The sequence below is a fragment of the Engraulis encrasicolus genome, chromosome 21 (assembly GCF_034702125.1).
Source record: "Engraulis encrasicolus isolate BLACKSEA-1 chromosome 21, IST_EnEncr_1.0, whole genome shotgun sequence".
Lineage (NCBI taxonomy): Eukaryota > Metazoa > Chordata > Actinopteri > Clupeiformes > Engraulidae > Engraulis > Engraulis encrasicolus.
Genome location: NC_085877.1, coordinates 14,356,706 through 14,372,981, shown reverse-complemented (window position 1 = coordinate 14,372,981; position 16,276 = coordinate 14,356,706). Strand labels below are relative to the sequence as shown.

At 43.7% G+C, this 16,276-nt stretch overlaps 1 protein-coding gene across 2 annotated transcripts in view; it reads left to right on the top strand.

The window, feature by feature from the left end:
• The first annotated feature begins 487 nt into the window (after positions 1 to 487).
• The window catches only part of brms1 (BRMS1 transcriptional repressor and anoikis regulator), a 30,140-nt gene continuing 14,351 nt past the window's right edge, over positions 488 to 16,276 (top strand). Inside the window, exons 1-5 of one of the 2 annotated variants that reach the window (XM_063186246.1) lie at positions 488 to 560; positions 8,018 to 8,314; positions 10,519 to 10,609; positions 15,488 to 15,615; positions 16,150 to 16,229. In XM_063186246.1, coding sequence (XP_063042316.1) covers positions 8,041 to 8,314; positions 10,519 to 10,609; positions 15,488 to 15,615; positions 16,150 to 16,229 — 573 coding nt within the window. In that variant the 5' untranslated portion in view covers positions 488 to 560; positions 8,018 to 8,040. Of the gene's footprint in view, positions 561 to 7,354; positions 8,315 to 10,518; positions 10,610 to 15,487; positions 15,616 to 16,149; positions 16,230 to 16,276 lie in introns of those variants that run through there. The other variant, XM_063186245.1, reaches the window with a different exon arrangement.

Sequence of the window (16,276 nt, the reverse complement as noted above, 5' to 3'; positions counted from 1 at the left end):
AAACAAGATGGCCGCTTTTTCACACCAATGCTAAATTGCGACACCTACAGACCGATTCCCATAAAACACGCTTATGAACTCTCTAGATAAACTCCACCCTCTATGGTTGGAATTTGAATCTTTTTCCGGTAGCCCTACAGTAAATTCACTTTACGTCACGATAAGAGTCCTCTGAGTGTCAGATGCGACAGCTTGGAAACTGAGGGAAACAGCTACTGTATTTTACGCACGCGCGTAATTGGTTAACTCGACTTGATAAGAATGTGCGTCCCGACCCCATACACGCTTTATGGCAGATTAGAATACACATTAGAGCTTCTAAGAGTAGTTCTAGTCCTCCTATTTATTTTATCCAGTCTGTAAGTGTAGGCAAACGTAGGCTATGAAAGCGATTTCTCTGTTCTCTCATCCGATTGGCCTTGTCCAAAAAGGGCTCGTCTTTGATTGGCTAATAGTTGAATCCGATGAAGTAGACAACACAGAGGTACCGAGGAAGTACAAGTTGTACACTTGACAGGTTTGAAAGATTCTGGCTACTAGCAGAAAAAAGTTACACTAAGGTACGTCTGTAGTCTATTTTATTTTCAGACATGTGGTAGCAGCACTGAAGCTACCTATTAGATGTTCAGATTCGATTTGAGATGCGCTACAGAATGCTTTTATCCGCGTTGCCAACTGCTCAACTGCCTGCATCAGTTACTCGCACAGTCGATCATACTTGGCTATAACAATTTAGTTCGAATGTAGTGGATAGGCTTGTTACTGTGTCGCAGAATATGTGTAATTGCTGCTATTTTCAGGAACAGTTCTACATTTACGCGCACCCACTGACCCGACCACTTCGAGCGTCCAACTAATTCACTGTACATTAACTAGCGAATGACATCCGACTTTATCTTTCCCCGTTGTCGAAACAGTCCCCTGGTAACACGATTATTTTCGCCTGCAGCATCTGTTGGGGGAAAGGCAACATTGTAACATATGGTCAGCTTTGCGGTCATTTCGGAAGGGCGGCCTGGATTTCAAGGGAACTTCGTGCAGGACGTTATCTTGTGCTTAGCAAGCTAGTCGCCACCGACCTGTATTTCTTTGAAACAGCCATTACGCGTTATGGCTTGCTCTGCACTGTTAGCTACTTCATCCAATATCAGCTACTTTATCCCATGCATTTCCACCAATGGTTATGTCTACGTTTGCAAACTTAAACAGGGGGAAAAACCGCTTCAAGGTGTCACTGTTAATATGATTCAGCAAACACTCCATCGAAAAATTATAACCAGTAGCGCGCGACCTGACAGCGTCACAAGCGGGAAGGCCGAATTTGTAATGCACCGGCTCGTAATCCTTGTTGAATCCGAACGTACAGAGAGAGGAAAGGAAATTGAAGGGTATGCAATTGTATTGTATATTGCTTGTGTAGTAGCCTACAGTACAACGACAAGAGGTTGACTGTTGTTACCTCACCGTGACATTTAAGCTTTCTCTCTGCGCACACGGCCAATCGTCTGCATACACACAGAGAGACCCGCAACTAATAGAGCAGGCACTAGAAGACACCATTAGGCTATATGATTTTAGTCTTTTTTGAATGCGCGAGCCTGTGATGGTCAAAGAGAATCAGACAGCCCACTATTAGGATGTAACGCATCCACCATTACTGATGCTTTATCAACTGTAATTACCTGTCTAGCCATAGGGGTTCGCCATTCATGCCAAGTTTTTCGAGTTGAACTTGAACTTCCCAGATTTTGGCATGTGTATGATGTCAGGTAGAATATGCCGACTGTAGACAAGTGGAAAAGATGAAGCCTATATTGAATCAGTTGAGCCCCGTCGTGGAACATGGACGAGTCTAATGCATTATCTATCTATCTATCTATCTATCTATCTATCTATCTATCTATCTATCTATCTATCTATCTATCTATCTATCTATCTATCTATCTATCTATTAAAAGACATCACAGGAGGTGTTTCAGATGAGAACGAGAGGATTGTTTAAGGGCTAATGCCTTGGGTGCCCCCCTCTTTACTGTATGAGCCGGCACATTTTTTATGTGGATAAATTAAAATCAACAGCATGAAACTATTATTAGGAGACTGTCATGCTGTTGCCAGCAGCATTACTTTAAAAAGGTCACCCTGGCATCATCACATTAACAGGTTTTAAATCAGTCTCATGGAGCTGGAACTAGATCACACATGTTGAGTCCAGATCAACACCAATTCTTTTAGGAGTCAATACAATGTCAAGAAGAAGACAACATGTTGTTTGAAAGTGGTTTAATTACACTTCCTATTCAACCACAACAGGTCTGTGGTTTGTTATTATGTCAGCCAGCAGTGTTGTCTGGTCCTTGCGTATGGACAAATAAGTACCATCAATTCCAAGGTACAGAAATATATAGGCATAATATATGGTTGTGACGTCATCTGTCGAATGCTCCATTCATTTCAACGGGGCTCCCCAACGTTCGGACGTCTGTTATTTTTCGATAACGGACGGGTTGGTCTATAACAGACCGCTGTCAATGGCAACAAGACTTTTCACTGCTAAAGCGACTTTTCAACAAGACTCTAATCAGCTGCTGTGATAGACAGCACCCGTTGTCCTGGCTACCGCTGTCAATGGCAACAAGACGTCCACTGCTAAAGCCACTGGCTAAAGTCAGTGGCTAAAGCGAATGTTTCATATCACTCCGCAGGGGGTCCGGTCTTTTGTCACTCTAATCAGCTGCTGTGATAGACAACACCTGTTGTCCTGGCTAGCCTACCTAGCTGTTGCCTAGCGGTGTTCCACATCGGCACTGTTTTGTTTTGCGCAGCAACAATCTTAACATTAAATAGGTCTAAAGAAATGTCCCCGCATGTGTGAATCATTTAAGTATATCCATATAATAAGCGGGTTAACTTTCGGCGAGTCGGTCGCTTTGTGGAATAGCAGCACTTCAGAGAGAACAAGACCCCTCCGCTCCGCGTCGGGGTCTAAAGATTCTCTCTGTCGTGCTGCTATTCCACGGTAGCGACCTTCTCGCCGAACGTTAACCCTTACATAATAGTCTGAGGGTCGATTGTAAGATCAGGCTTGTGAACTAGCCTATACACTCTCGTGTAGTCATGATATGCCAGTGGTTACCACCCTCGGGTCGAGACATTCCCTGGGGTCAGTGGTTCCCAACCTGGTGTCGCCAAGCATCCACAGGGGGGCTCACAAAGCCCTTATAGTGCAGCAATTACCTCAAACAATCTTTCACTTGGTGATACAAGCATCAAATTTGGTTCAGAGGTGCTTCAGACCCTACCCTTTTAGAAAAGGTCGCTATCCAGGTGAAAAAACAAAATGGCGGCCATTTTCCAAGATGGCCGCCAATTGAACTGCTTTTAAATGGCTTTTATGTATATTTTGATTGACTGATCATATTTTGAATGTCTATGTATGGAAATATATTATGTTGAGCATGGAAAATTCAATGATACACAAAAAAATATTGACAATTATAGTATTTTCATAATTACATGTAAATAAACTAACACTCACTGAATGATTCTAAATATTACAAAAACAGAAGTAGGCCTATAATGATTACATGTTTGTTGTTTGGGTAGGAACACTCTATGATACACATGATGTTGGATTAGTTATTTTTATTCCTCACATTTGCAGGAACATAACTGTGTACAGTTAAGGCTAAAGCAATAGCATTTGCATCTTCCTCGGCAGTCAGTCTTGCATCCACATTTTGTCAGTTGCTGGCAACTCTCCGCAATTGTAGGAAGCTTTGACCAGAGAACTTTCCAGGCCTCACCATCTTTTTGCCACCCCCAGTTGGCAGGGCTTTCAATTTGCATTTTGCACACAGTATCCATGTCCCATATACAGGCAGTTTGGCAGCGGACCGTTTAACATGATGGACAAGGGATGCACTTGTCGGTGGAATGGCATCATAGGATCTTTGTTTCCGAGCAAACAAGTCCAGTCTTAACATCATCAACCTTGTCTGTTGTGCTGTTCTTGTCATAAATATTGATGACAAACCTCTCAAGAAGGTTCAGGTCAGTATCTTCAGTATACTTCTGGGTATGAACTGAGGTTTTTGAAGACATGAGTCACTTCAGGGCAGACGTCCCATGTTTGCCATGCTGTTTTCTTGCCTTTGCTATGGAAAGCTGATACAACATCACAGCCAGTGAAAGAATGGAAGGACAAGGACATCATGCTTTTGGATTTCTCTGGCCCAAGATTCAACATCATGTCATGAATTGGCAGCCACCTGATGGAATGACCATGGCCAAATTCGATCCACATCATCTCTAATCCTGCATCCTGAAGAATTGCAAAATTGCTGACTGCAGCATCACTGCAATACCACCTCCTCCACCCAATCTTTATATATCTAACCTGATAGGCAGCAGGTTGAGCTCTTGAAATTGTGGTATGTTTGTAGCTAGCATGGAATAGCCATCAGAACTACAGCTGTAATGGGTAGGGGAGACTTCTTTTGTATCTTTCTGACAGAGGCAGCACTTCTTCCAGTCTTTTTTAGTAGTCAAGTCAAGTCGGTTTTATTGTCAATTTCTTTACATGCACTGGCCATACAAAGAATTGAAATTACGTTTCTTACTTTCCCATGCAGAAATAGACATAGACTTTAGGTGTGGACTTAGGCAATTAGACATAGACAGTATACATGCATTACACCTGGAGTACCTATACAATATCCTTACAGACACATAAAGTGGAAAACTGGGCAACAACAGACATACATAGAACAACTATAGTTGGTAGCCAGTTTTCCAGTACAGTCATTAAGTAACAGGCATGAAGCAGCAGCAACATGTGTGTGCCTTTGAGTTAGTTCAGTGCTGTGTGTGTGTGTGTGTGTGTGTGTGTGTGTGTGTGTGTGTGTGTGTGTGTGTGTGTGTGTGTGTGTGTGTGTGTGTGTGTGTGTGTGTGTGTTCGAGTTAGTGCAAGTAGAATGTGCAATCACAATTCAGTGTTGAGGGGGGGCTATCGGTGATAGGAGGGCGGGTTAAGAGTTCAGCATCCTGATTGCTTGGTGTATGAAGGTCTTTGCCAGCCTGGTGGTATCTGAGCGGAGGCACCTGTACCTCTTTCCAGAGGGCAGGAGACTGAACAGTTTGTGTGCAGGGTGACGTATGTCCTTGGTGATCATCAGTGCTTTTCAGGTGGGGCGGGTGGTGTAAATGTCCTGCAGAGAGGGAGTGGCGCTCCAATGATCTTCTACGCTGTGTTCACAATGCGCTGGAGTGTCTTCCTGTTTTGCTCTGTGCAACCTCCTCCCCACACTGTGTCACACAGCTGATCAGGATGCTCTTGATGGTTCCTCTGTGGAATGCTGTCATGATGGAGGGTGTAGCACTTGCCTTCTTCAGTTTGCACAAAAAGTATAGGCGCTGTTGTGATGCTGTGATCGCCAGTGATGATGTGTTTGTGGTCCAAGAGAGGTCGTCGCTGATGTGCACTCCAAGGAATTTTGTGCTGCTCACTCTCTCCACAACATCATTGTCGATGGTCAGTGGTAGCAGTTGTTTTTGGCCCCTCTGAAAGTTGATAACAATCTCCTTGGTCTTGTTGACATTCAGCAGGAGGTTGTTGTCCTTACACCATCTGGCCAGCAAGTCTACTTCTTCTCTGTAGTGAGTCTCGTCACCCTTAGTGATGAGGCCCACCAGGGTTGTATCGTCCGCAAACTTCACCAGATGGTTAGTGCTGTGGGTCGTTGTGCAGTCATATGTCAGCAGCGTGAACAGCAGGGGGCGAAGCACACAGCCTTGCAAGGCCCCTGTGCTCAGGGTCAGGGTGATTGAGGTATTGTTCCCGACACGTACTGCAGCTCAATGGATTTTTAGCAGACATCTTGTGTAATACGGTTAAAGGCTGAGGGTCTATCCTTTTACCACCCAACCGTTCAAATTATCAAAGCACATTGAGATATGGGACACAACAAGGTTAAGTCATCTTCTGCCCTAGCCGGGCTCCGCCCTACTGGTGACGCAACGCCTTCGGCTCAGCTACACACATTAGGGCCAGGAGCTTGCTCTTTCTCGCTACAGCGGGATCTCTACCCACTTTGTCTGGAACCAATCAACTGTGCATTTCCAACAGTCCTGGGTAGAGATTTGTTCAAGGCAGTGACTTGGTTTAAGCAGAGACTTTCTATTGGGCTAAGAAATGTTTGGTTTAAACTTCGGCACAGCCCTCAACCAGTAGCAGGCCATGGAAACAAAGTTTGTCCTGTATGGAAGCGCTAATCGTTATAGTCCTGGTCAGACCAGAATTGCGGTATGTGATCTGAAGTCTATGAAAATCAGGCAACTTCTGCCCTACACCCAGCCCGATCGTTCATCCAGTGTCATTTAAGTCCTGTGCAATCTGTACACTATCCGGGTAACTGAAGCCCCGTTACCCTTGGCTCGGCTCTCCCGCGCTGGCACATCCTGTCAATTCAGGTGCGTCTATCTAACTAAATTTCTAACTACACTAACTACATTTCTAATTAAGCTATATACAGGGTCTTATTGGATAGCATATGGGAGACTATAAATACTAACAATACAACTAAACTGAGTATACTAAAGAGTTAGTAAACTACAACTACAGCTATTGTACCACAAGCCGACACTGAACCCCATGCTGAGTCTCACAGTAGTGATGTCACCACTGTGCCCTGGTTGTGCTATAACATCACTCTAATACAGAATGTAAACAAAATTGTTTTTACAACATTATATTCCAACAGTGATGGCAAGGTTAGTATGCATTATTGAATACCTGCTATCGGACAGCTGTATGTCATAAATGTGCATTTTCAGTCACGTAAGGGCTGCCATTTTGAAAAGTGGTGGCCATTTTGTGATGAAATAATGATACTATGAATTTATCCTGGTCAGAATGCATACATTTAAATATTTCCATCACTCAGATATCTATATTACTTGCCATTCTAAGACGAAAACAGCTTTTTTCACCTTTAATGAGGCGGCCATCTTGAAAAATGGCCGCCATCTTGTTTTTTCACCTGGATAGCGACCTTTTCTGGGAGAGTAGGCCCTGGAGCACCTGTGTACCTGATTTGGTGCTTGTATCACCAAGTGAAAGATTCTAATGAAATATTGACTTAAGAAGCCCCACTATTACACCTTGGTGAACACCTATCGTGCAGCACGCCCCTATCGAAAAAGGCTGGCAACTACTGTTAAATGCCAGAACAGAGTGGGAGCTAAGCTCACCTTTCAACATGCAGAGTTGCATAAAGTAGAAGTAGAAGTAGAAGTACTCTTACAGATGTAATGACAACACTGATGGTATGCTACTACACGGTTTGAACTTTGTAATATCAAACTTCTAGTGTTGTAATGACATCTGTAAGGGTGTTTTCACACCTGGTCCCTTTCAGGCATTTAGTGTAAGTGAACTCAGACCTGTGACTCAGTCTTTTATGCGCATGCCGGTATGTGAACGATCCAAAGTGTACCCAGTCCCCTTGGAAGTGAACCGTACTAAGACCTTTATTGACATGGTCTCAGTGCGGTTCGCTTACGAGTCCTGACAAGTTACACAAGTTACTTAGAATTTGAAGGTGGTGGTAAGTACTCATGAAAAAGGTAACATTATTGAATGGGCAGCATGAATTCTGGAAATAAACAACTAAAAATCTCACACAGTGTCCCTTTAAGGTTTAGTATGAATGAAAGGGTCCCACAAAGATAGGAAGGGCCCCACAAAGATATTAAGGTTGAGCTGTGTGTGTTCGCGTGTGTGTATGTGTGTTTTTGTGTACACATTAACCCTGTGTGTCCTTTGATAGGAAGGGTCCCACAAAGATATTAAGTTTGAGCTGTGTGTGTTCACGTGTGTGTATGTGTGTTTTTGTGTACACATTAACCCTGTGTGTCCTTTGATAGGAAGGGCCCCACAAAGATATTAAGTTTGAGCTGTGTGTGTTTGCGTGTGTGTATGTGTGTTTTTGTGTACACATGAACGCTGTGTGTCCAGCTGCAGTGGTGGTGGCAGTGGTGATGCCGGCCCAGCCCTCGGCCCGAGAGCCCGAGGAGGACATGGAGACGGAGGGAGACATGGAGGTGCCCCCTCACCAGGCCAACGGGGAGGTGGAGGAGGAGGAGGAGGAACGCCACCACAGGGAGGAGAGAGGAAGAGGAGGTAGAAGAAGAGGAAGAGGAGGAGGAGAGGCCGAGGAGACCATGGAGGAGAGCGGAGAGGAGCACGAGAGCGAGAGGGGGAGCGAGCTGGAGGAGACTGAGGCGGAGGAGGAGGAGGAAGAGGAGAGCTCAGGTTATACTACATTACATCGCATTGCATTGCATTACATAATTTTGCATGTGTTGCGTTACATTATATTGCGTTACATTATATTGCATTACATTACATCGCATTGCATTCCGTTACATTATTTTGCATTACATTACATTACATTGCTTTACACTTTGTTTGGCGATTCGACTCATTGTTTTCTGACAAAGTATTAAACGACATCATAACCACAATACTATCAATGGATTCCCCCAGCACTTCATTGTTAAGGCAGCCACCTTGTCAACAAACACCTAGCACCTTGACTTAGTCCCCTGAAAAAATAAAGATTTATATTTGTTTTGTTACAGTTATTCTAAAAAGTTAGTAGCTCTGGGTTTTATCTTCGGTTTCAAGAACACAGTCTGTTTCTCGTTGATGCCTGCACCAGACGAAAGAGATGTGTGTGGGGTTACTAGATCTTGCTGTGTCATTATGTAGAGTTTACAAACAGCAACATACAATCTGTGGGGGAAATGACAGAGTACACAGATACCGAATAGTGTAATAAGGTTGGTTGATATCAGTAGGGCTAGTTTTGCTAGGAAGGGAAAATGTCTCACAGCAGAAGAATCTTCACAACCTTCTTGAAAGTTGATAGAGATGACCCTGCTCTTGCAGCAGCTGTAGCCTGGTGCACCATTAAGCCACTTACACAGTCAACGTGACTCAATATGTGTAAACTGTAAATAAGGCATGCGGCGCATACGTTTTCTTGTTCTACATCAGGGCTATTCAAATGGCGGCCCTGGGGCCAGATGCGGCCCTTGGACGGCAAGGTTCTGGCCCCCCACAAGCCCCTTGAAATACGGAATCATTTTTTTGGAATTTAGAGATAAAAGTATGGGTTCCGTATTGAGCTGAAACGGGACACAGGATGTTAAAATGCAGGAAATTACATCTAAGAAATGCAAAACTTTCTGGGGGAAGACCCCCTGACCCCCCAACTCAATAAAGTGTGCCATATTTTTTTCCATTGACAGTCGGCAACCATAATACATAGGTATAGTTCGGCCCCTTTACTGGGAGAAATGTGAAAAACTGGCCCTCGTTGACATTTAATTGAATACCCCTGTTCTAGAGACGTACGCACAGTATGTATGACCTCCCCTGACAATACATGCAACATGCGCTAAGTGTCAAAAATGTTGGGGACTTTGCTTTGTCACAGCTTAATGCATAATGGTGGCTAAAGTGTTGTGATGCTTTGCTGTTCCCGTATGCATAGTGCTGCGTCGACTGTGGAAAGCCCCTTATGGGACAATGATGGAGAACAATTTAGACTCTAAGCCTACTTGACTAATGAGTGTCTCTCTCTCTCTCTCTCTCTCTCTCTCTCTCTCTCTCTCTCTCTCTCTCTCTCTCTCTCTCTCTCTCTCTCTCTCTCTCTCTCTCTCTCTCCATTGTGGGATCAGAGGTTTTTTATTAGCTTGTTTGTGGTAATGGCTTATTGATCCCGTTCAGACGCGTTGTAATCTTTTCTATTCAAAAATACTTTTTTCGCACAACCCCTCCTGGACTTTCCGCCCCCATTATATGGGTACTGTCGATTCTGCTTAGGATCAAAGAACGATGACTCATTAATATTGTACAGAGAGACATGGGGGAGAGTGTTAATCTGACAAGATAGGTGATTAATCGAAGAGCGGGCTGGGAAGGAATGGATTCATTTAGCCAGTTGGCATCTCGTTTAAAAAGACACAGATTTATGGCTTTTTCAGGGGCTAATTTCGTTCGTGATAAAACGGCTGAAGATGTGTGACTTATGTCTTGTATTTTTTTTCAACCCGACGACCATAATTGCAAACAGATTAAGATGTGTCTATCAAGAACGCTCAGGGACCCCCCTTAAAACCAGTCATTATAAAATTGCTGAATCTTACATTATGTTTAATATTAATCATGGTCATAGCGGTCCTATAAAACCTTAGCCCTCTCATTTCAAGTGAAGTCCTAGTCCCAAAAGTGAATTTAGATGTGCTTTGAGGGTATGAAAATTTGATCAAATTTGTCTTGCATCAAATCACTACAAGGTTCAGGAAGTGGGGAAAGTGAGTAGGAAGAAGAAGAAGATGGTGATGACTATGATGATGATGATGATGATGATGATGATGATGACAACGAAAAAAGATCTGTATGATTTTATCTCTTGTTTCTCTCTCTCTCTCTCTCGTTTTGAAATACAGAGATGGATGATGAAGACTGTGAGCGAAGGAGATCAGAGTGCCTGGACGAGATGTCAGATCTGGAGAAGCAATTCCTTGAACTGAAAGAAAAGTAAGATTTCTATTATTTTGAAACATCTCGTATCGGCTTAACAGTTACGTTATGCAGAGGAGATGAGAAGAACAAAACACAAGAAGATGAAGGGCAGACTAAATGGAATAATTAATGAAAAGACATCACTAAACCCACTCCAGGGGAATGGCTGTCTTCTATTGTCGGGCTGACTGTTCTCGTTCAGTCAGTTCAGTTGCTTTCCCTTCAAGAGGATTCACTGAATTCATCACGTCCAAAACATCTCTTGCACTTCAATACAGTAAATACTGCAATGTGTTATGTGGCTTTTCTGTGTTGCATAGCAGCCACAATATGTTTTATGAAATAGTTTTCAAGGTAACAGATGCATTTTAACCCGACAAGACAAAGCATTATAAAGTTGCTGTTATCAGAATGGCAATGACCAAGTCGTATTGCATTACTAAAGGCCCTGTGTTATGTCATATTTATGTAGTACTATGGTAGTAAACTTTTCTATGACTATTACAGCATTGCACTGGTGGAACAGCGTGCATTATGGGGCTGCTGTGAAGACCATAACCGCGAGATAGGCAGAAAGGCGAGGAGGCAGACAGACAGACAGACCACAGACAGACATGCAAGCAGACAGGTAGACAGCCAGGCAGGCACTTCACTTACACAGTAATGGAATTGGATTGCCTACTTGGCCATGCACATAAACACCACCAGAGCAATACATGAACGGCACTAAAATACAGATAGAGAGCCGTAAATAAGACAGTAGTCAAATATAAATCACTAATGAAATAGTAAAATTGTAATGAGCAAGTCAAGTACCACAGTAAAACATAGCGTAAAGGTGCAACCGCATAGTTATGCCTTTCCACCAAGTCCACATACATACCCTACCCCTCTCTGAACAGTAGCTGCATACTTGTGGTCTACTTGCTTACCTGGAGGACAGAATCACATTATCTGGCAGTTCTGCTCAGTTTCAGTTCATCTGATGTGTGTTCATGTCTTTTTACCCTCTGAAGTCAGAACATTTCTCTAGGTGCATTTAAGTGCACAGACTGGCTCTTGCAATACAAACACCAAGCTGTGCCCACCCCTGTTCCTTACACTGGCTGACAGCCAGAGGGAGCCAGAGTGCTAACTTTCTGTCTAACCAAACAACACCATTGTTGGGGCAGGAATTACTCAAAGAATTATTCATGTGGGCAAAGAATTTCATTCATAATACAGGTTAAGGTATGCACAATATACAGTATATATACACAGGTATATGTATATTCATGTGTGAGTGCATATTGAATTGCGTCGTGGAAACAAACATCAGGCAAAGACTCTACTGAAATTCTACTGCAGTGAACTTGCAGTATGTCCATTGAAGAGAACAGCTTCTGCGCATGACAACCAAGTGCAGTGAGGGGGTAATGAGTTGCCTCCAGGCATGTGGACACGCTAGCTCGCTAGTGCCACTTCCTACAGTAGTACAACCCAGCCTCTTATCCCAGAGGGGACGGACGGAAAACTGTCAAAGAGAGACAGCCTACAGCCTACAGTAAGAGAGACAGCCTAAAGTGAGAGAGACAGCCTTTAGTCAGGGAGACAGCCTACAGTCAGAGACACAGCCCTACAGTGAAAGAGAGAGAGCCTATAGTAAAAGATATATCCGACAGTAACTTCTGTGAAGGTCAGAGACAGACAAGATTGGAAAGAATTAAAGCAAGAAAGAAAGAAGTGTTTCGTTCTGGAGACATGGGCCTCCGTCTGTCAACTGAGGAGGGGAGACACAGAGGCAGGAGGTTAGACACCATAGGAAAGGACAGGAGGAACTGGATTGGCTTGCAGCCATAGGTTAAGTGGACAGTAGGCATGGGGTTGGTCTGACAGCAGGTGGATACAATGTTTCTACAGAATCCTCGTAGTGTGTGGGTGGCGTGGTTATGCCATATGTTGATCTGGGCAAAAAAAAGAACACACAGGAAGTTGATTCATAGCAGAGTTACGTATACTGTGTCGCTGCATGTATATAGTTATTGTGTCATAAAGAACAGTTGAAGACGTCAATAGAAAAAGAGTGGAAGAGAGAGGTGGGGAAGGATCTGGAAATGACCTCGAGACGGGGTCGAATCCGGGTCCCCAGTGCAACGTATAGTGTAATCTCACTGCGCCACGTTGCCCCCATTGTATCGAATCATTTAAGCAAACATCTGATAAAGCACTGAACAATCATAAAGGCTTTTCATATTCTTAGATCACCCCAAAGTGTGTTTAACTAGTCCACTGAAGAGAATAACTTGCCTACTACTCTATTTAAACTACACAGCTTCTGCGCATGACAACCAAGTGCAGTGAGGGGGTAATGAGTAGCCTCCAGGCATGTGGACACGCTAGCTAGCTAGTGCCACTTCCTACAGTAGTACAACCCAGCCTCTTATCCCAGAGGGGACGGACGGAGAAAGAAAAACAATGTGAGAGACAGAGACAGCCTACAGTCCATTCTGTGAAGATCAGAGACAGGCACAGAAGAAAGAAAGAAAGAAAGAAAGAAAGAAAGAAAGAAAGAAAGAAAGAAAGAAAGAAAGAAAGAAAGAAAGAAAGAAAGAAAGAAAGAAGGAAATGGTTGGTTCATTCTGAAGACAAGGGCTTTCCGTCTGTGCATTCCCACTCAGGGAAAAGGGGAGATGTAAGGGGAGAGTTAGGGAAGGGAAGGGAAGGGAAGGCAGATGGCCAGGCATAATCACCAAGCCTCGGGCTTAATCCATCCTGTGCATGGGTGAACTGAAGATCCAGAGCCGCCAGCAGTAGTATCACCACCATCGACACAACCACCAACACCACCACCACCGCCCCCATCACCACCACCACCTCTACCATACTTCAGAACAAGAGATGCAGCCTGAAGAGATGACACTTTTAGAAGGAATGGAGCTGATGATTGCAGTCGCAGATAGACAAACAATAGATATGATATAATTCAGAAAGTTACACAAAACTCAGTAGCATCACCACCACCATCATCACCACCACCACCATACTTCAGAACAAGAGATGCAGCCTGAAGAGATGACACTTTTAGAAGGAATGGAGATGATGATTGAGATGATGATGATGATGATGAAGATGGCAGTCGCGGATAGGCAAACAATAGATAGGATATAATTTGGAAAGTTAAACAAAAGTCTCTCTCTCTCTCTCTCTCTCTCTCTCTCTCTCTCTCTCTCTCTCTCTCTCTCTCTCTCTCTCTCTCTCTCTCTCACACACACACACATGCACACAGACAAACAATAGCATTATTGTTTCTCTCAGGCGATAGAGGCAACACATTTTTATTCTGAAGGTAGATTGTCGAGGATTTGGGACTTAAATTAGATTCCTTTATTATTACTGTTGTTTTTTTATTGGTGTGTGTGTGTGTGTGTGTGTGTGTGTGTCTGTGTGTGTGTGTGTGTGTGTGTGTGTGTGTGTGTGTGTGTGTGTGTGTGTGTGTGTGTGTGTGTGTGTGTGTGTGTGTGTGTGTGTGTGTGTGTGTGTGTGTGTTGGTATTTCAAGTCCTCTTGAATGGGATAAGAATCTGCAGCCAGAGCATGGGAGTTATCCTATTACATGGGATTGTAAAACAGTTTAAACAGATAATGGAATAGTTGTCTCTTCCGTAATAACTGAGATGCACTCTATTATGTATTCATAGTAATCCTGTTTGCGCGTGTTTGGACACAGTCATCATCAGTGTAAATTTCACGTCCTTCCATATGCAGTTGTATGGTTTCATTTAATACTCTGTGTGCATGTGCCTGAATGTGTAAGAAAAATAGAGAGGGAAAAATGTGCTTTTCGTTATATACGTATCAAGGTTATACGCCCACCACTGATGATATGTTTCTCTATGTGGGGCATCAGAAATCATGGGATATGGGGGTGTGGTGGCTCAGTCAGCTAAGACGCTGTACCATTACGGAGGCGACCCGAGTGAAGTGAAATGAAAGACATCACAGTGCTCACTGCATTAAAAAAATGCATTTAAGTCTCACCCGTGCAAGGGGACAGCCCCAAAAATTGCGCCCCAAGGGAGCAGTGCAGCAGGATAGTACCATGCTAAGGGTACCTCAGTCATGGAGGAGAGCACTGGTTAATTACTCCCTCCACCAATCTGGCAGGTTGGGAATCGAACCGGCAACCTTTGGTCTACAAGTCTGATGCTACCCCATGACATTGACACTGTAAGACATTGCAGCCAGTTAAACGTAGAGAAGTAAGTTGCCCTGTTGAGTTTGCAGGGTAACTCAACTTGTCAAAGCTTCCAGTTGTGTTAACTTACAAACTTTAGGCAGCAGGGCAGCTTTAACTGTTTTAACTGACTTGCAATGTTTGATAGAATAGTCAGTTATCCAGAAGCTATGATGCATGCTCTGTCTACATCTGCTCTCCAACCACCCAGGCTGTTCTGCAAGCACTACACTAAAACTGCCAGGTCAGGAATTGAACCTGGGATTCAACTCTGAGGCTTACCCATGAGTGCCCATGACTACCTAGTCTAGTTATCCAGAAGCTATGATGCATGATGTGTAGGGCTGTAACGATATTGTATCGAACCGAGAAATCGTGATACACAGACTCGCGATACTGTATCGTGATACAAAGAGGCAGTATCGTGATACGCCCTTTTAACGTTTTGATACCCATCTACCCAGAAAACAACCACATGATATGAAGTGATAGTGCTTCCAAGCATCATCATTATTATATAGAAACTTTTAATGTTTTAATTGTAATGTTGGCAAATGTAAAATCGAGGGGTATATCGAACCGTAGGTCATGAATAGTGATACAAACCGAATCGTGAGTTGAGTGTATTGTTACAGCCCTAATGATGTGTCTACATCAGCTCTTCTACCCCTACCCCCCCAGGCTGTTCCGCGAGCGGCTGAGTCAGGTGAAGGTGAAGCTGGAGGAGGTGCTGACGGGGAAGGCCGGGGAGTACCAGGACCAGCTGGGCGTGCTCCAGCAGAACCTGCAGATGCGCACCCAAGTGGCGGGTAATTGAACTGCTGCACACATTTGATCAATATTTGATATTGGATTACATATTACAGTGATTCGTTACATTGCAGGACCGAAAGTTTGCAAGTCAAGTAAAGCTTTGCACAAAAAAGACCCGAAGTGTGCGGATCGTCTCCATTTTGCACAGAAACTTCAACTGAATCCTGCACCTGCACGTTAGATTACATTTGGCAGACACTTTTATCCAAAACAACTTAAATTCGAGGACATAATCATAGCATACATCACTTGCAGATGCAAAGTGCAGACATTTGTATGTAAAACAAATTACAAGGGAGAACAAAACAGTCTTTCTGTGTCTGTGCATTTATTTACTGAGCACAGTTTGTACTCGTACATATTTTAAACAAGTGGATCTTGTGCTTTTAGTACAACAGGTCAGTCTGACTCACTCTCCTCTCACTCTCCTGTCTCTCTCTCTCTCTCTCTCTCTCTCTCTCTCTCTCTCTCTCTCTCTCTCTCTCTCTCTCTCCATCTGTTCTTTTATTAATCCCTTTTCCTCCATGTAGGTATCTACAGAGAGCTGTGCCTGCAGGTTATTAAGCACAGGCATGAATGTGAGATGCAGGGAGCGCGCCAACACCTGGAGGTAACACTGCCCTGCTGTGTAAAGTAGAAGGAGAAATACTCTTAAAG